Below are 20,262 nucleotides of genomic sequence, written 5' to 3'. Positions count from 1 at the left end.
GTGAAGTTTTCTTGCTTTGGTTTGGTTTGGTTTTCTTAGTAATTCAATCTCTTTCCTTGTTATAGGTCTTTTGAGATTTTCTATTTCTTCTTGAGTGAGTTTCAGTAGTTAGTGTTTTTCTAGGAATTTGTCTAGTTCATCTACATTCTCTCAGGTATTATTTCAAATGTATAAAGTTAGCAAAACTTTAAAGACTGATAATATCAAGTGTATTGGAACAAAAACCAAGACAGACTATATGTTCAGCCATATCTCAACAAAGTAAGAGAAGTGAAACCATACGGAGTGTGTTTTCTGACCATAATGAAATCAATCTAGAAATCAGTAACAGGAAGATAGCACAAAAATCCCCAAACACTTGGACACTAAACAATGCACATCTAAATAATCCATGGGCCAAAGAGGAAGTCTCAGGGGAAATAAAAAATATACTGAACTGAATGAAAATAAAAATACAATATATCAACATCTGTGGGACACAATTGAAGCTGAGAAACAAATTTATAGCACTAAATGCACACATTAGGAAAGGGGAAAAGTCTAATAATCTCAGTGTCCAACTCAAAAGCTTAGAAGAGGGAGAGCAAAATAAACCCAACATGAGCAAAAAAAAAAAAATATATATATATATATATAATAAAGGTAAGAGAAATCAATGAAACAGAAAAACAAAAACAATAGAGTATCGATGAAAAAAGAGATGATTCTTTTAAAATAATCAATGAAACTGGCAAACCTCTAGCAAGACTGACAAAGGAAAAAAAACCTTGAGCAAGAAGATATGAATTACCAATATGAGGAATAAAACAAGGTATATAGCACTACAGACTCCAAAGACATCAAAAGGAAATAAGGCAATACTATAAACAGCTCTACACATATAAATATGACAACTTAGATGAATAGACACAAACTATCACAACTCACTCAATATGAAATAATTTGAATAGATTTACAACCATTAATGAAATTGAATTTATAATTTAAAATCTCCCAAGGAAGAAATCTCCAGGCCCAGATGGCTTCCGTGGAGAATTTTATAAAACTTAAAAAAAATTAACTCTAAGTCTATACAGCCTCTTCTAAAAAACAGAAGAGGAGGGAGCACTTCCCTACTCATTATATTAAGGTAGTATTACCCTGATACCAAAACAAGATAAAGACAGTACAAAAAAAAAAGAAAATTACAGAACAATATCCCTCATAAATATAGATGCAAAATTCCCAACAATATACTAGCAACTGCAATAAAGCAATATATGAAAATTATACAACATGACCAACTGTAGTTTATTCCAGGAATCTAAGGCAGGTTCAACATTCACAAATCGACCAACGTAATCCACCATACTAACATGTTGAAAAAGAAAAATCACATTACCACATCATTTGAAACAGAAATAAAATTTTACAAAAGTCAATGTCCATTTGTGATTTTATTAATTAATTTGTTTGTTTATGGCTGTGTTGGGTCTTTGTTGCTGCACGCGGGCTTTCTCTAGTTGCAGCAAGCAGGGGCTACTCTCTGTTGTGGTGCGTGGGCTTCTCACTGCAGTGGCTTCTCTTTGCTGCGGAGCACGGCCTCTAGGTGCACGGGCTTCAGCAGTTGTGGCTCGCGGGCGTAGTTGTTCCGTGGAATGTGGGATCTTCCCGGACCAGGGCTTGAACCCATGTTCCCTGCATTGGCAGGCAGATTCTTAACCACTGCGCCACCAGGGAAGTCCCATTTGTGATCTTAAAAACTCAGAAAAACAGGAATACAGGAAACATCCTCAACTTGATAAAGAACATCTATCATGAATGTTGTGTTAGCAGGCATGAAAACAACATTAATCTCCTTGTATATCTCCATCAGAGCTCCTGGGTGACCAGATGCATTGTCAATGAGCGGTAATATTTTGAAGAAATCTTTTTTTTCAGCAGCAGGTCTCGACGGTGGGCTTAAAATAGTAAACAATATTGTTAGCAGATGTACTGTCATCCGGACCTTGCTGTGCACAGAGTAGATTTGGCATAATTCTTAAGGGCCCTAGGATTTTCAGAATGGTAAATGAGCCCTGGCCTCAACTTAAGTCACCAGCAGCATTGGACCCTAACAAGAGAGTCAGCCTGTTCTCTGAAGCTCGGAAGGCAAGCATTGACTTCTCCTCCCCAGCTATAAATGTCCTAGATGGCATCTTCTTCCAATATTAGGTTCTTTTGTTTACATTGAAAATCTATTGCTTAGTGTAGCCACCTTTGTTAATTATCTTAGCGAGATATTTTGGATAATTTTACTGCAGTTTTACCTTGGACTTTGATGTTATGGAGATGGCTTCCTTCCTTAAACCTCATGAAACAGCATCTGCCAGCTTCAAACTTTTCTTCTGCAGCTCCCTTACCTCTCTCAGTCTTTGCAGAACTGAAGAGAGTTAGGACCTTGTCGGGAGTAGGCTTTGGCTTAAGCGACTGTCGTGGCTGGTTTGATCTTCTATGCAGACCACTAAAACTTTCACCGTATCAGCAATAAGGCTATTTTGTTTTCTTATCATTCCTGTTCACTGAAGTAGCACTTTTAGTTTCCTTCAAGAACTTTTCCTTTGCATTCGAAACATGGCTAACTGACGCAAAAGACCTAGCTTTCAGCCTATCTCGGCTTTCGACATGCTTTCTTCACTAAGCTTAATCACTTCTAGCTTTTGATTTAAAGTGAGAGATGTATGACTCTTCCTTTCACTTGAACACTTGCAGGGTTATTAAATGGCCTAATCTCAATACTATTGTGTCTCAGGGAATAGGGAGGTCCACAGAGAGGAAGAGAGACAGGGGAATGGCAGGTCAGTGGAGCAGTCAGAACATAAAAAACATTTACTGATCAAGGTAAACGTTTTATGTTCTGACATAAAACATCCCCAAACAATTACAATACTAACATCAAAGATCATTGATCACAGATCACCATAACAAATATAACAATAAAAAAAGTTTGAAGTATGCAAGAATTATCAAAATGTGACACAGAGACACAAAGTGAGCAAATGTTGGAAAAATGGTACTGATAGACTTGCTCAACACAAGCTACAAACCTTCAATTTGTAAAGTATGCAGTATCTGTGAAGTGCAATAAAACAAGGTATGGCTATATTCTAAAATTTAAATTTATATGTAAGGGCCCTTTTCACGATAAAAACTGTCCACAAGGAGGCAAGAATGCAGAGAAACTGTATCACTCACACTTGCTAGTGGAAATGTAAAATAGTACAGCAAGTCTGGAAAAGTTTGGCAGCTTCTTAAAAACTAAATATGCAACGATCAGATGACCCAACAATTGCACTCCTGGGCATTTATCCCAGAGGAAAACTTACGTTCACACAAACACCTGTGTGTGGATGTTTATAGCAGCTTTATTCATCATGGTCAAAAACTGGAAAACAGCCCAGATGTTCTTTCAATGGAAGAATGGTTAAACTGTGATTCATCCATACCATGGAATACCACTCAGCATTAAAGAGGAATAAACTATTGGTACATAAAACAAAAGGGATGGATCTCCAGGGGAATATGAGTGAAAAGAGCCAATATAGAATGTTACATAACTGTATTATTCCTTTTATATAATATTCTTGAAATGAAACAATTATCAAAATGGAAAATGTTTTCCACTAACCTGGCAAATAGGTTAGTGGTTGCCAAGGGTTAAGTAGGGGCAAGGGGCAGAAATAAAGTGGCTGTGTCTATAAAAGGGTTGTGCCTATAAAAAGGATTCTTGTGGTGAAAGAAATGTTCCATATCTTGACCTTATCAATATCAATATGCTAACCGTGATATTGTACTACAGTTTTGCAGGATGTTACCATTAGGCAAAACTGTTTAAAGGGTACAGAGTATCTGTATTATTCTTACAACTATATGTGAATGTAAAATTATCTCAAACTACAAGTGAAAACAAAAGAGTAAAAGAAGGAAAGGTTGGTAGGGATAGAATAAAGGTGTTAATTCTATGTAAGAGGGGCAAATGTTTAAAGTGCTTTTAATGCTGATTCAGATGTCAATACCCCGTACCCTTATTTGTACTGCCCACCATTAGGCCATTTTACTACTTAGTAACATCTTGACCAGAGAAACAATGCAATTAAAATAACTTAATGATTGAGCCAAGTGTGACTAGGGTAATAGAAGCTCACTCTGGTAGATCCACAGGAAGTTTTAGAGGGACTAACATGCTATTTATTGAATCTCCTTCTGCTCACTCATACAGTATTAAATGCAAGTCCCAAAACTTCATGGGAGACGAACAGTTAGTCCCAGTTTCCCCCACCACCCCAAGCCCAAGTTGAGACAGATAAACTTCCTTGTCTTCAACCTGCCCTTTCACAAAGGGTAAAACTCTTCAAGAGTCATAGCTTTGTAAACAGTTCTCAGTTCCAATTCTTACAAATGCAAGGCATCATCCCCTATCCCGGGGTGGCCATTAAACCTTTGGTTACTGAGACTAATAAACTCCTCAGGGCTGCCTCAGCATTAATTCTCATGCTTACAACTCTGGCAATCAGTTCCCTCTTCTCCTTTAGCCCTTAGTTACTTCCCTTGCTGTCTTGAGAGCCCATAAAAGCATTTTATTAAAAAGATGTTTGTAACATTTCACCCAGAATTTCTAGGTACTTGGTAGCAAAAGAGCTTTTAAGTTAGACAGTCCTCTCTCCATATTGCTAGAAATGTTAGTTCCTACCCCTTTATAATTAAATCTAAAAGTGTTAAAAAGAGATCTAGGTTTTTCAAACAATATCTATCTATAATTGAAATTTTTTTTTAAATTGAAATTTTTAATTGCATAAAATATGTTTTTTAAGCCAACAGAAATTGGAAAACGAGTTTACTCTTTTTATCAGTTTCCAAAGTGAAATTACAAAATATCATTCTTAGCTTGAAAAAAATCCAAGATATGTTGTGGAGGACAGCATATTACAGGAAGCCTCTTAGTTGCCAAAGTTTGTTACAAACATACTAATTAATCCTCGTGGGCTTTTTAAAAAAATTTACAGTGCAACATTAATTAATTGTCATGATGTACCTATAAATCTGGTTCATCCCCCAGTTACAAGTGGAAAAGCTTACCTGTGAATAACAATAATATGCCCATGCAATACGTGAATGACAAAGCACACAATCAAGACTTCTGATTTCTTGTACAATTAGAAAAACTAGATTATTATCTAGAAAACTTCAAACATAATTTTTTTTTTTTTTTTTTTTTTTTTGCAGTACGCGGGCCTCTCATTGTTGTGGCCTCTCCCATTGCGGAGCACAGGCTCCGGACGCGCAGGCTCGGCGGCCACGGCTCACGGTCCCAGCCGCTCCGCGGCATGTGGGATCTTCCCGGACCGGGGCATGAACCCGTGTCCCCTGCATCGGCAGGCGGACTCTCAACCACTGCGCCACCAGGGAAGCCCCAAACATAATATTTTTTATTAAAACATAGGTATACTACTTATTATCTGTACATATGTAGATAATATTTAAAAATCTAGACTTGTTTTGCTCTTAAAATGTTTTAGAGCAAAAAAAGCAACAAATTTTCTAATCTCTTTTAAAATTCTCTTACTCCACCTTTTCTTTTTCCTATTTCCCTTACTAAATCAAAGAACTGAGGGATCGGATATCACATATCTTCTTTACTCTATATTTGTCAAGATTTCCAAATACACAATTATTTAAAGAAAAACACATCAAGGACCTCTTAACAAATTTAGTTTTAATTTTACTTACACAATTCAGAAAACTTTATAAATCCTTCCACTTTTAAAATGCAAACATCAACTAATCAGCTATTAAGGAATAAATATATACAAGTGACAAATATTTTTAAATGGGAACTTTATTAAGTACCTTACTCAAAGCACTAATGCTTCTATTTAAAAAATACAGTATTGCAGCAACATGGATGGACCTAGAGATTTTCATACTTAGTGAAGTCAGACACAGAAAAACAAATATCACATGCTTATATGTGAAATCTAAAAAAAAAAGGGTACAAATGAACTTATTTACAAAACAGAAGTAGAGTCACGGATGTAGAAAACAAACTTATGGTTACCAGGGGATAAGGGGTGGGGAGGGATAAACTGGGAGATTGGGATTGACCTGTACACACTGCTATACATAAAATAGATAACTAATAAGAACCTGCTGTATAGCACAAGGAACTCTATTCAATACTCAGTAATGGCCTATATGGAAAAGAATCTAAAAACAAGGAACTCTATTCAATACTCAGGAATGGCCTATATGGAAAAGAATCTAAAAAAACAAAAAGAGTGGAGATATATATATATATATATATATATATATATATATATATATATATAAAACTGATTCACTTTGCTGTATGCCTGAAACTAACACAACATTGTAAATCACCTATACGCCAATAAAAATTTTTAAAAATCCAGTAAAGGATGTCATCTTCTAAACATACGTAACAGAAAATCTCAAAGGCTTTTTTCTACTCCCAATAGTTGCCAGTTCTACATCACTAAGAGAAGTTAACACTAAATAAATGCATCTGCTGCAGATCTCTGTATGCTCTTCCTCTGGGACCTAATCCACCGGGACTATGCCATTATTTAGTCAGGAAAAAAAAAAAAAGTTTATGATTTTGGGTTTTTTTCTTCTGCTATGTATTTTTGCTAACCGATAAAGGGCAAAGCATAAATAGTTATTTGCTATTAACTTCATTTTAAATTTCATTTCTTCATTTCACATCATTTTTATTGTTACATTAGGATTTAAAAGTTAATGACAAAACTCATCTCCCACATATTAGGGTTAAATATTTTCATTTTAAAATAAAAAAATAAAACAAATGTAACAAGATTCCTATGTTTATATTATAAGATGGAAATTGAAAATCTGTAGCTTTTGATCTCAGTATCAGTTGCTACGGTGATTTAATCATATTCATTTAAATTAAAGTCCTACTGTCAGAAAGACACTAGCCACTCTATTAAGTAGCACAAGATTAAATGGATAGGGTCTAAAAGAAATCAACTTCAGGGGGGGGAAAAAAACCTTAAACTTTGGTTCACTTTCTTGTATCCTCTTAAGTTTTCACAATTTTTTTTTATTTGCGGAAAAGCATCAAAATAATTTTCCAGTAGTACAAATATTATGTCCTCTTATCTAGAACTTTTCAACCTTTTTACAACTGGGACAATGTTAAGGGAAGGTGTTCCCCATGTAACATACTGTCTTATGACTGACACAAAGCTTTCAGGACTGTAAATTATGAGCACTTGCTAGCCATAAACCTCTTTTGTCTTGATTCAAGACACACTGGTGCTGCAATACTATGGCCCAATCTCGAATTTTACAAGTGAGCCACCTGAGGCCAAAGAGGTTAAACAACATACTCAAGGGAACTACACAGTGAAATCACCAGGGGCAGAGCACGTACTCTATCCCAGATGTTTTGTTCCTGATCTCCAATTTGTTCAATTATATCATGCTGGCCTCTAAATTCATTACAGTTAGATCAATAGAGTTAGCCGGGCCAGAATATACGAGATATTCCACATAAGTGAAGTTTTCAGATCCCTGGGGCTTAACACTTTAAATACCAAAAGTTTACAAGTGCTCAATCTTTTTTGGTACAAACTTTCCCAAAGTGAAAAGGCGCAAAACTAAGTTCCTTGGGTGTTCCAGTGAAACGGCTCTGACACTCTACTAATTCTTTGCTTAACTACCCAGTCATGTGCCTCATGAATATTTTCCTGTTATGCTATTGGTCTTCATTCTGTTACTTTTGGATCTGTCGGTGAACTCTGCCATCTTACTGTATTCATTCAATTCCTACTTTATTGCCGGGAGAACATGAAAATGGCAACATGGTGGAGTAGAGTGGTAGAAGCATATGGATTTAAAATGGCAGAGGGAAAAAAATGCATTATTTATTTTCCAGACTTCTTAACCATTTTTGCCAGCTACAGTACTGTATTAGAGTCAATGATCTGCATAGACCTTTGGCCTCCACATTGAGAGGCCCAAGTTCCTACACTTTTTGAGCTTCTGCTATCACTTCTTGCTACTGTCCATATGTCATCACCAAATAATTCCCATCTCCAATAATCTATTCAATTACACAATGGGAACCTACTTATTTAGGCTTATAAAAAACACGTCAAAAAATACATTAAAGAAATTCCAAATGAAGGCTTAGGGATTCTCCTTTTACAGGATCCATCCGCATGAACTCTGATTTAGCTCTTCAGGTTCTTTTTTGGTTTTGTTTGCTTCTAAGTTCTGATAGTTCTAGTTTCTGGATAAGTGACCTCTGGAAAAGTCAGTAAAACTTCTGAGATGTTGTATTTGTCTCTAAATCTATTCCATGTGAATTCATATAAAAAGTCCTCAAAATAAAGTGTTTGCAATCATCATAGAAACTTAAACTGAGCCAAAGTGAACATTCGACACTCGAAATCAGTGCTTCTCAAACTTGAATGTGCATACAAATCACCTGGAATTCCTGTGAAAATGAAGATTCTGATTCAGTAGGTCTGAGGTTGGGCCCTGGATTCTGCATTTCTAATCAGGTAATGCCAAGTCTGCTAGCCCCACATACTAAACTTAAAGAGTAGCAAAGCTCTAGAACACATACCTCTATTTTTCTCTCTCCTTCTATTTCTAAATCCTCTCATTCCTTTGCTTTTTCCTTTTCTTGCTTTACCCTTTTTTGTTGTTTTAAGTCTGCCACAGGAACTGCTACAGTCTAGTCCTGTAGATAACACTTGGAGCTATAAAGGTTTTCCAAACTATAACATAAGCTGTAAAAATCACAGTGCAGAAGGGTGAAAACACTACAGCAGTCATAAACTTCCTCAAAATGTGACCAAAATTAATATAATCAATATAGATGACATGATTTTTAGGATATGTAGCTATTTTAGTATATTTCTTAGCAATTAAATATTTTCCTTAGGATATGATTCCAAAAAAATATGATGTTAAATTTTTTAATGGGCAGTAAGAACCTGTTATTTATGCTAAGTTTCAATAGCATTCAATAAATGAGCTGCTAATTATGAACGGAATAATGGTGCTTAAAGTGATCCTTATAACCTGTTAATATTGTTTTTTCTTAATCTAGTCTAAAATTATAAGAAATTCTGCTAACCAAGTACACCTAATCCTCAAGAGACGAGCTTTCTAATGAATTAGTATTGGAACTACATATGCCTTAGAATCTTATGTAAATTTCACTTACAGTTGCATTACACCAGATTCTATCAAATGGCTCATAACTCTCATAGGAATTGCTAGATTTAGAATGAGCCCTTTAAAATAATAACTGCTGGCATTCATATGGTAACAGAAATGTTGTCCTTACCAAAGACTCTGTGCTCCTAATCAACAAGCAGGAGTCTCATTTTACAGTGGGGAAACCTGAAGCATATCCAGGATATACAACCAGGTGAACACAGGGCAAAAAGAATATGAAACTCCTACCTTTAAAACCTATCCTATAATCATTACACACTACAGGTCAAACATTGTTAAACCTCCTTTTAGGTACAGGAACGAATTCTTTAAATCAAAATTATGTAAAGTGGCTGGTTTCTCAGTAACATTGAGAAATACAGTTTCTGTATGATATTAGTCTCTTGCCAATATAAGGCACAACAATGTAAGTGGAATCCATTTCTGTGGTGTAGTTTTCTCCCAGGGAAACTGAAGCAGATAATTCTACTCCATCACTGCATCACAATGCAGTGGCCACAACACTGCATTCTAGTGGCCAAAGGAGAGCATAATCAGAAATGTCTTTCGGACTCTGGATTAAAACTTAAAATATCTAAAGTCTAGAAGTTAATAAGAAAATATTATAAATAAGAATTGCTATAGACAAAGAAATCTTGCATTTAAGATTAAAATGAAGATATAAGAAAGAAAATATAGTCAGTCACCACTATAGTGGTCCAGTCACCACTCCAGTTACGTAAATTTGGCCCCTGTTTTGTAGCTGACACTATATTTTTCTCATCCACAACTGGACTAAGATTTTCCTCTAACTCTTCCTGTAACTCAGCAGCAAAGTTTGAATCCCTTTCATTTATTACCTGGAAACAAGTATCAAACAATTAAACTACTTACTGAGAAATGCCCCATTTTAAAAAGAAAACAGTTAATGTTCAAAATACTCAAATTAATATAAAAAGGACAATATTTAAACTTTTAGAAAAGAGTAATTAATATGTTTTTGCCTCTATAGTTCATACGTTTATACATGCAACATATATTTTCCAACTACTACTATTTATTAGGTAGTTTAGTTGGCACTAGAGTGAACCAGGAGTTCATAGTCAGCTAGAGGAACAATTAAAAAAAAAAACAACAACAACAAAAAAAAGTAACGGGAGTTAACCATTCTCTCTTCGGAGAATAATTTGCAATGCCTAGTAGGGTCTAAGATGGGTATACATGTACTACGACCCAGCAATTTAATGTACATGAAGTTAACAATGTTTGTAATACTAAGAAAGTGGAAACAACCTTACTGTCCATTGGTAGGGAAACTGGTAAATTAACTCTGATTTATACAAACATGAAGAAATAAAATAAATGAATCAGATGTCTCAACCAGGCACTGGCCTCAACCTATATAGAGTGCTTAGGGGAAAGGTTATACCCTATGCAAGATATTGGCCCATGGGGTGGTCACTCACGAAAAAGCAGTCACTATGGAGTTTAAAAAAAAGGGGCGGGGGTGGAGCGGCATCCATCATAAGACCGCAAAGCTCACCAGGACTCTTAAACACTGCTGCCGCTACTGCAGTCACCACCTATGCCTCTTTTAACAAAAATGCTGATCCTCAGGGTTACAGGGAAAAGCTCCCACAGCACCCACGTGGCACAGTAAAGGGGTAATTCAAACACAACTTCTGCTTGAGTTTCCTAAACTCTACGAAGTAACCACTGCCATGGGGGAAGCCCCTAACCCTGGTGATACTGATTTGAGGTTCTCTGGAGGAAGAAATTTACAAATATGAAAGGATACAGAGGACCCCCTCCACAGGAAGTACATTCACTAACCATCAAAGAGAGAGAGAAAAAAAGAAACAAACAGGGCTGGATACAGGGAGAAGAAACCAACCAAAAACAAAACAAAACAAAAATTGAAACAGAGGTCCACAATTTGACACAGTTGGAAATCCAAAACGTATTAAAATAATTTATACAACAAAAGGTAAAGATGGGCTTTCATACCTCTACAGCATAGTGTTTTTAAAATATATATAACCATTCTTTTTATTGAAGTATAGTTAATTTACAATGTTGTGTCAGTTTCAGGTGTACAGCAAAGTGATTCAGTTCTAAATATATATTCTTTTTCAGATTCTTTTCCATTATAGGTTATTACAAGATATTCAACATCAGTAGGTCCTTGTTGTTTATCTGTTTTATATATAGTAGTGTGCATATGTTAATCCCAACCTGCTAATTTACCTCTCCCCCCACACCATCCCCTCTAGTAACCATAAGGTTGTTTTCTATGTCTGTGAGTCTCTTACTGTTTTGTAAATAAGTTCATTTATATCATTTTTTTTAAGATTCTACATATAAGTGACATCGTATGATTTTTGTCCTTGACTTACTTCACTTAATATGATAATCTCTAGATCCATCCATGTTACTGCAAATGGCATTATTTCATTCTTTTTTATGGCTGAGTAATATTCCATTGCATATATATATATGTACCACATCTCCTTTACCCATTCATCTGTCGATGGACACTTAGATTGCTTCCATGTCTTGGCTATTGTAAATAGTGCTGCTATGAACATTGGGGTGCATGTATCTTTTCTCTAGATATATGCACAGGAGTGGGATTTACAGCATAGGTTTTGAATGAACTTCAACATTTGCTGAAATGCATTGAATGGCAAATCTTCATGGCTCTAATCAATATTGGGCTCAAACTACAGTTATACCTGAAGAACTAAAGAACTGAATTTAAACAAGTTACCCTCTATAATCTTAGAGGAATTACTCAACATAAAATAGACAACAAATAGGGATGTCTCACCTTAACTACCAGAACTACTATCTTGCCTAAATTCTCCCTGGTCATAGAACACATTGCCCTAAAATATCCTGTAGTGGCAAAGGATGCTCTGACCCAATGAGTAATAAATTTATATCAAGTCTTTGGGGCTTACAAAACGCTTTTATAAAAGTCGGACCCTATGGACCACCCCTCAACCCCTAGTTAAAATAGCTAACATAGCTCAATGTAAAATAAAACAGGGCCTTCAAAGATTGAGATTTATTATATAAGACCTAATTAGTGAAAGAGTGATTATCCCTATTGCTTCTCCATTTAACAGCCCAATGTGGCCTGGTAAAGATGGAAAAATGCATAGTGCCTCACAGTTGATTACTGTATCCCTGATGCTATGGTCCTACCCATGAAGGCCCCTCTACCCAATACTACTAAAATTACTGACACCGTCCAATCAGAAACTGGTAAATATCTGGATAATTTTGACAAATATGTTCTGTTCAGTGACCTCTCAGTCACAGTTTGCCTTCCGCTACAGAGGGACATGATATACCTTTACCTGGCTACCCATATGGCATCTCAAAAGCCTTGCCACCACATACAACCTTTATAGGTAACTGTATCCAATTCTCTCCAGGAGCACAGGTATGATGTTACATTGATTACATCCTCCTCTGAGGACATTCTTTTGACACACCCATTCAGGACCTACAAATACTCATGAAAAGAGGATGGGTCACTGCCCCACACATAGTGTAAGGCCTGCCACCTTGTTTACATTCGTGAAAACTATTTGGTAAACCAAGGGCCACTCCACCCCTTACAGTGTCAAGGGGCAACATTAAAACAAGTCCAACAAGGAACAATATATATTCAATATCCTGTGATAAACCATAATGGAAAAGAATATGAAAAAGAATGTATATATCACTTTGCTGTACAGCAGAAATTAACACAACTTTTTAACTCAGCTACACTTGAATAAAATAAATTAGAAAAAACAAAGTCCAACATCTTTTAGGTCCTTTTGGATACTGGAGGTTATATATTACTCATTTACAAATTTTACTTAAGCCTGTTTATGCTGTTACTTGCAGGTCAATCCACCCTTAATAGGTGGATTCCCAAAAAAGATTCTAAAATTTGTCAAAATTATAATATAACAGACACTCCCAACAGTGGTACTTCCTCCCCCTATCCCCCCACACACAAAAAACCACACACACAAACACACGTATAAACACACAAAGAATCCTTCACTGTAGAGACTTTAGCAGCCTCTTTTCATGACTCCTGGAGTCTCTGGACCACCCACAGTGTCCATAAGTTGTCCACTGGCTTCTGATGCAAGAAACTCTCTCCTCACCTCCACACAATATGCCATTTAAACAGCAATGACTGACAGCACACTGGACCCTCCTAGAAGTAGAGGCTCTCACAAGCCCTGAGCCTATGACCCTCCATACCCAGTTGCCCATTATGCCTTGGGTCCTGGAAGCAACTCCTTGCAAGCTCAGCATAGCCACCAAGGTCTCCTTGCTGCAGGACAGAAACAAATCTGGGCCCTCTGGCATATCCCACCTACAGGCAGGCATGGCCCTCCCCTGTTCTCATTCAGATGTCACGGTGCTAGAAGAGGTCACCCCTCTCCCGAACCCCTTGAATACCTGGAGACCAGTTTGGATTCAACTGAGTGAAAGCAATAGGAGTTCAACACTTCTAACTCCCATCTTAAGTCTGATGGACAAACTTGCTGTTCAGTAGACAGCATCACGACCCCTACACATGCTCACTGGAGACCTACTGCTTTTCATCCCTTAACCAGGATGTCCCTGATGAAGGAAAGGACCCAGAGGTCAGCACAACTGGCTGAACTTCCCACAGTTTTCTTAACACTGAATGCTCTGGCCAACAATCGGCTCCATCTGCACATTTTCACAGACTCTTGGGCCATTGCCTAGGAGTTGTACCATTTGGAGTAAAGAACTCTGGAACTCTCTTGCTTTCAGATACTCAAAATATAAATCATGGTCCACATGTCTATACATATACTAAAGCCACAATAAAAGGCCTCACCAAGACACTCTTTATCCCCATTAAGAGTTCCAGACATTACTAATAGTGACCAAGGTACTCATTTTATTTCTCAAAATACACATCATTGGGCTCTTGAACAAGGCATTCCATGGAACTTACGTTTTCCTTACTGACTTCAGGTTGCAGCCCTCATACCACAGCCATGATGGCTTAAACAAGTTCAAAATTAAACTCAATGAAAAATGGTACATTTCAGTCATCAGTCAGACACCAACGGTGAATTGTAATCAGTCTCATTCAATTTTTTTAAGTTTGCCTGCTGACAGCTTTTAGGCCTCACCCCCTCCTTCTTCCTCTCTGTCCCTCAAATGGGCAAGTTGGTAAAAAAAAAAAAAAAAAAAAGCCTGGGTGCTCTTTCCTTTGGTGTGGGTGGGAGAGTCAAACCAAGCAAGACCCTGTAGGCACACAGGAACCCCTGACCCCACCCCCTAACCACAATAAAAGCCCAGAGCCAGTCTCCTTCCCTTGCCCTTTCAAATCATTTTGGATCTTCTTGAAGAGACTGCCCTGCTCTTCCCTCTTCACTATGTACATATATAAGTAATAAGCCTTTAAATAAAAGTAATAAACCTCTTCACGGTGTGTGTGTGGCATCGTCTGTTTCTCTCTCCAAATCAAATGTTGGGTAGGAGTCCATTCTGGCTTTACAGAGTGGCCACAGCACAATCCTAGCTCTCTAAGGTATTAGCTACGCGGTCACTTGCAGTCGCTCAACCTCTCTAAATCTGTTTTCTCCACTCCACAGTCTGGGTAACAGTGCTCTCTACTCTAGACAATAAGCTCACTGAGAGCAGGGATCACGTCTGTGTTGCTCCCCATTTACCCCAAACACGCAGTGCCAGGGACATAGCTGAATGAGTGACTGCTTCGGTCCATAAATATCTACCTGGCCTATTTCGTAGTAATGTTTTGAGAATCAACTGACGTAGCACATTCATTTATTTGTTCATCCAACAATTATTTGAGTGCCTCTGCCGTTTTATAAACTATAAAATGCTCTCGATTAAAAGGGACTGCACTGACTGCAACTCTCTAAAAGTAAAATACACACACACAACCAAGGTAAAAGCAATGAGGATAGTGTTCAGAAATGCAGGTTCTCCTGCAACAAAAGTGGGCTTTCACCCTAGAGATTAATCAGCAAGTTCTTCCATTAATCAAATAAGGTAGTAAACAAAACTAGCTGAAACCAAAAACGTAGTTGACTGCACAGTGATTTAAACTATCTATAGTTCTCAGCCCTTTTATCAAGAGCTGAAAGTTAAGGGAATGGCGTGAGACTGGATCGACGTGATCCCAGGTCGGAATCATGACAGTGGGGCCTTAGGCTGGGGCGTCCGGACTAGGACATCTCGGGACCAAATGCCAGCGTTCCACGCCCACAAACAGGCAGATCTTCCCACCACCGCGCAGACGGAAAGGTTCCCAGGAAGCACAGGAAACCGTTTCCTCGGTAACAACTTGCCAAATTACTCTAAAGAGCACCAAAAAAAGGAAAAAGACGAAATAATTTTCATAATCTGAGAGGGTTCAAACTACCTTCGTGAAGAAAACTGCCGGGTGCATCCCCCGCTTGGGAACTCATCCCAGCGCGCTGCCGCTTACCTGGCGGACCATCAGAGCGCCTTCCATCGCGGATCCCTCCGCCGCCGAGGTACCGCGCACGCGCGCCCCGCCGCGGGGAGGGGGCTGCAGGCGCGCTCCCCGCGGCCCCCCGGCGCGCGCTCCGGGCTCCCGGCCCGGCGCGTCCCTCCCGCCCGCCCTCCGAGGGCCACCTTGGGTCCCGTCGGCGCGTCTTGCGCCCTCTGGCGGCCATTCACGACTCGCCCCCTCCACACACACCCCCACCCCAGTATGTAATGTTAATTTGTTAGCCGGCAGGCCTATCTTCGCTAGAAATCAGGATGAGTCCCTGTCCTTACCTACCTCCCAACCTCAAACTCATGTGCCTACCGTGAAGTGGCTTCTAGGCACAAGTCACTCCTCAAAAAGCCTCCACTCTGCTTCTCATTTATACGTACCCTGCTCCAATGTGCAGAAAAAGTGAATTGCATGGCAAGGGCTGTTCCTTCAAATAAGCAATGGACTTGAGGCTATGGGGAGGGGAAGGGTAAGCTGTGACAGAGAGAGAGGCATGGACATATATACACTACCAAACGTAAGGCAGATAGCTAGTGGGAAGCAGCCACATAGCACAGGGAGATCAGCTCGGTGCTTTGTGACCGCCTGGAGGGGTGGGATAGGGAGGGTGGGAGGGAGGGAGATGCAAGAGGGAAGAGATATGGGAACATTGTATATGTATAACTGATTCACTTTGTTATACAGCAGAAACTAACACACCATTGTAAAGCAATTATACTCCAATAAAGATGTAAAAAAGTTTTAAAAATTAAAAGAAATAAGCAATTGAAGTTACTGATAAAAAGCTATTGAATGTTGTTGCAGATGCTAGTTCCAAAAAAGCTATAAAAGACATTTCTAGAACAATTGAGGAATATTGAATACGAAACGTTTATTAGAGCTAGTGTTACAAAATAATGAATGACATAGATAAATTTATTGATATTCGTTTATGGATAATTAATACTTTTGGTTATGTTGGAGAATGTCTTTATTATTAGAAAATTTGTGCTCGAGTATTTAGGAGTGAAGTGTCATGATGTCTGCAACTTGATTTCAAATGCTTCAACAAAGATAGATGCCAGAGAATGGATGTGTCCCCCCAAATTCATACATTGACGCATAGTCTGCTTCCACCGTGTGAGGACGCAGTGAAGAAGACTGCCGTCTGTGAACAGGATGCCAGCTCCCACCAGACACCAAATCTGCTGTTGTCTTGAGCTTGGGCTCCCCAGACTCCACAACCCTGAGAAATAAATGTTTGCTGTTTAAGCCACACAGTCTGTGGTGTTTTTGTTTTGGCAGTCTGAGTGTACTAAGAGAATACATAGAGAGCAGAATAGCAAAATGTTAACAATTATTGCATCTTTGTGGCAGGTATACCAGTGTTCAGTGATTCTTTCTATTTCTGTATGTTTGAAAATAATCATGTAAAGTTGAGGAGGAGGAAAGAGTCAAATCCAGTTCCACAGAAAGTCAGATATTGAGTGTATTTTTAAAATATATAATACATGCTAAAGGACAAATTACCTAATAAGATAATCAAGAAAGGATAGGTTCTTGTCCTAGTCCTGCAAAACTTTGCATAAGCTGTGTTTTCCTTCAATGTTGTGTACAAGAATAGGCTGAAGAAAAAATGACTGTCTATTCTTTGAACCAGAAGCCACACACTTCTTTGGATTGAAAGAGTTTAATAATGCCAGTATTTTTTTTTTTTTTTTTTTGCGGTACGCGGGCCTCTCACTGCTGTGGCCTCTCCCGTTGCGGAGCACAGGCTCCGGACACGCAGGCTCAGTGGCCATGGCTCACGGGACCAGCTGCTCCGCGGCATGTGGGATCTTCCCAGACCAGGGCACGAATCCGTGTCCCCTGCATCGGCAGGCGGACTCTCAACCACTGTGCCACCAGGGAAGCCCAGTTTAAACTATTTGTAAAGGCTGAAAAAATGAAAATCATCTGATAAAGGAAGATCCTGTGGTTGGGCTGAGCGAATCACTATTCAGGTTTTAGACCCAATTTAAAGTGAATGGCATTGGTTTTAAAAATCTAATTTTTAAGAAAAAGAAGAGGAGAATAGCAGTGAATATCAAATTTCTGCAAGGGTAAAAATTATGTTGTAAGCAAGAGAATATATCATAAGAGAAAAATTAATAATGTCCATTAAAATATAAAATTCCAAAGGTTAAAAAAAATAACACATTTTTAAAAGACAAAGACTTTTGGTATCTTTAAATGCATAGAGAATTTATTAAACATTAAGACACAATAACATGGATGAATCTCAAGAACATAATGTTGAGTTAAAGAGGTGAGTCAGAAAAATACAGTAAGATTCAGTTTATAACATTTCAAAACATGTAAAACCAAACAGCACACTCCAAATACAGTTAAAGGACACAAATATAATAAAACTCTAGAGAAGAAAAAATCCCAATAAGCACAATTTCCCTTTGAGAGGGAAAGAAAGGCGTTAGATTCAGGGAGGTGCATAGGGAACTTCAAACTGGACAGGGGTATAAAGTTGTTGTATTGTCATTCTGGATACCTTATATATATAGATATATAATATATATATTCTTATCATATAATTATTCTATCTACTCAATATTCAATAAAAGTAATTTTAAAAAATAAGACCCTTCATAGATAAAATGAAAAAAAGATACGATTAGATGATCCCATTGGCTAGGCAGAACAAATGGCTGGCCGTGAAGTAAAAATTGTCTGGGTTCAAATTTTGGCTCCACCATATACTGGCAGCTCATCTAATCTCTTGTTACCTGTGTCCTCATTTGATACGTAGAGATAGCAACAGTATGGTATTAGTCAGCTACCATAACAAAATAACTCAGACTGGGTGTCTTTAAACAACAGAAATGTGTTTTTTCACAGTTCTGGAGGCTAGAAGTCCAAGACCAAGGTTCCACCTAGTTTGGTTTCTACTAAGGACTCTCTTCCTGGCTTGCAAATGCCAGCTTCTTGCCATGTCCTCACATGGTGTGCTCTCTGGTGTCTCTTCTTGCTAGGGCACTAATCCTGTTGGATCAAGACCCCAACCTTATGACCTCATTTAACCTTAATTACAATACTTCCTGACTCCAAATACAACCAAACTGACAGGCTAGGGTTCAACGTATTAATTTAGAGGGGATACAAATATTTAGTCCCTAATAAGCATGAAGTAATAATGGACTCGAATTTGATAATCTATATAAAATAGCACAGCCTCTAGCACAGAGCAAATTTTCAATTAAGGTTTGCTCTTTTTAGTATATAGTAATCAAAGAAATGCATATTTAAAATGACAAACCATTTTTATAATTCAATTGTGTGATAGTATAAATTGGTACTTTATAAGTCCTTTTCTGGGAATCTACACTAAAGAAATAATCCTTTATTCATCAAGATGTTCTCTGCAGGATTTCTTATACTTGTGAAATATTAGAAAAGTAAACATCCAAAAAATGGGAATGATAGTAATTAAATTACAGTATATTTACTCAGTGGAAACTTATGAAGGCATTATATGTTTTAGACAGATTTCTGAAGAGCCTACTATCTGGAAGGCACTATGTTTTGGTTTTGGCAGAAATAATAACTTAAATTTCCTAAATTTAAAATATAGAAATGGAGATAGACAATCATATAAAATTCATATAAATGTGAGACTGAGATTATTATAGGGCTAATTTATTTCTCTTTAATCAGACACAAAATTGGTATTATATTAATAAATTGTAACACATTTTATTTTGGTCTCTAAGCAGCCTATGTTGAAATAAAAAAGATTTAAAATGGTTTGTAATCATTAATTCAATGGATATACACTGAGCCCCTAGTATGGACCAGGCACTGTTCCGAGAGCTGGGAGCTCATAAATAAAATAGATAAAAATCACAGTCTTCATGAAGCTTATATTCTAAAGTTGGGAGATAGATCATAGGTAAAATTACACCTATGCCAGATGGTGATAATGGCCTTGGAGACCACAAACCAGGGAAGAAACAGAAAGATTTTGAATAAACAGGTCATAGTTTCACTGAGAAGGTAATATTTGAATAAAGGCACGAGGGAAGAAGGGAATATGCCACAGGGATATCTGGGATAAGGGGGCTTTAGACAGAGGGATGAGTGAGCTCAAACATCTCTGGGGTGGAAGGGTGCCTGGCCTGTTTGAGGAGCAACAAGGGAGACCAGTGTGGACAGAAGCAAGTAAGCAAGGAGGAGAGTAAAGTAAATGAGACCAATCAGGCAAGGTGGATGAGGACAAGTCAGATCTCGCAGAAGCTTTTAAGTATCGTAAAGACTCTGGGTTTTCCTTTGCATGAGATGGAAGCCAGTGGAGAGCTGTGAGAATAAGAGTGGTGCCATCTGACTTGCTCTGTAAAAGGACCACTCTGTCTACTGTAGTCTCCTGATTGGTCTCCGTGCTCCTGTCCTCTCCCCTTACAGACTGTAAAGGGGAGCCTGAGCGGACATCCAGATAAGAAGAGCCCCTGCCTTGAGCC

The 20,262-nt window shown here is 38.0% G+C and overlaps 1 protein-coding gene across 1 annotated transcript in view; it reads right to left on the bottom strand.

Moving 5' to 3' along the window:
• The window catches only part of GRAMD1C (GRAM domain containing 1C), an 83,859-nt gene extending 68,087 nt beyond the window's left edge, over positions 1-15,772 (bottom strand). The window contains exon 1 of the mRNA XM_029215429.1: positions 15,740-15,772. Within this exon, the coding sequence (XP_029071262.1) occupies positions 15,740-15,766 (27 nt within the window). The 5' untranslated portion in view covers positions 15,767-15,772. The remainder of the gene's footprint in view (positions 1-15,739) is intronic.
• Between the last annotated feature and the right edge of the window lie 4,490 nt (positions 15,773-20,262).

This window comes from Monodon monoceros, unplaced genomic scaffold (genome assembly GCF_005190385.1).
Source record: "Monodon monoceros isolate NGI ecotype Baffin Bay Population unplaced genomic scaffold, NGI_Narwhal_1 Super_Scaffold_11, whole genome shotgun sequence".
Taxonomy (NCBI): Eukaryota; Metazoa; Chordata; class Mammalia; order Artiodactyla; family Monodontidae; genus Monodon; species Monodon monoceros.
The sequence above is the reverse complement of the archived record's forward strand: the minus strand, read 5'-3'. Positions and strand labels throughout refer to the sequence as shown.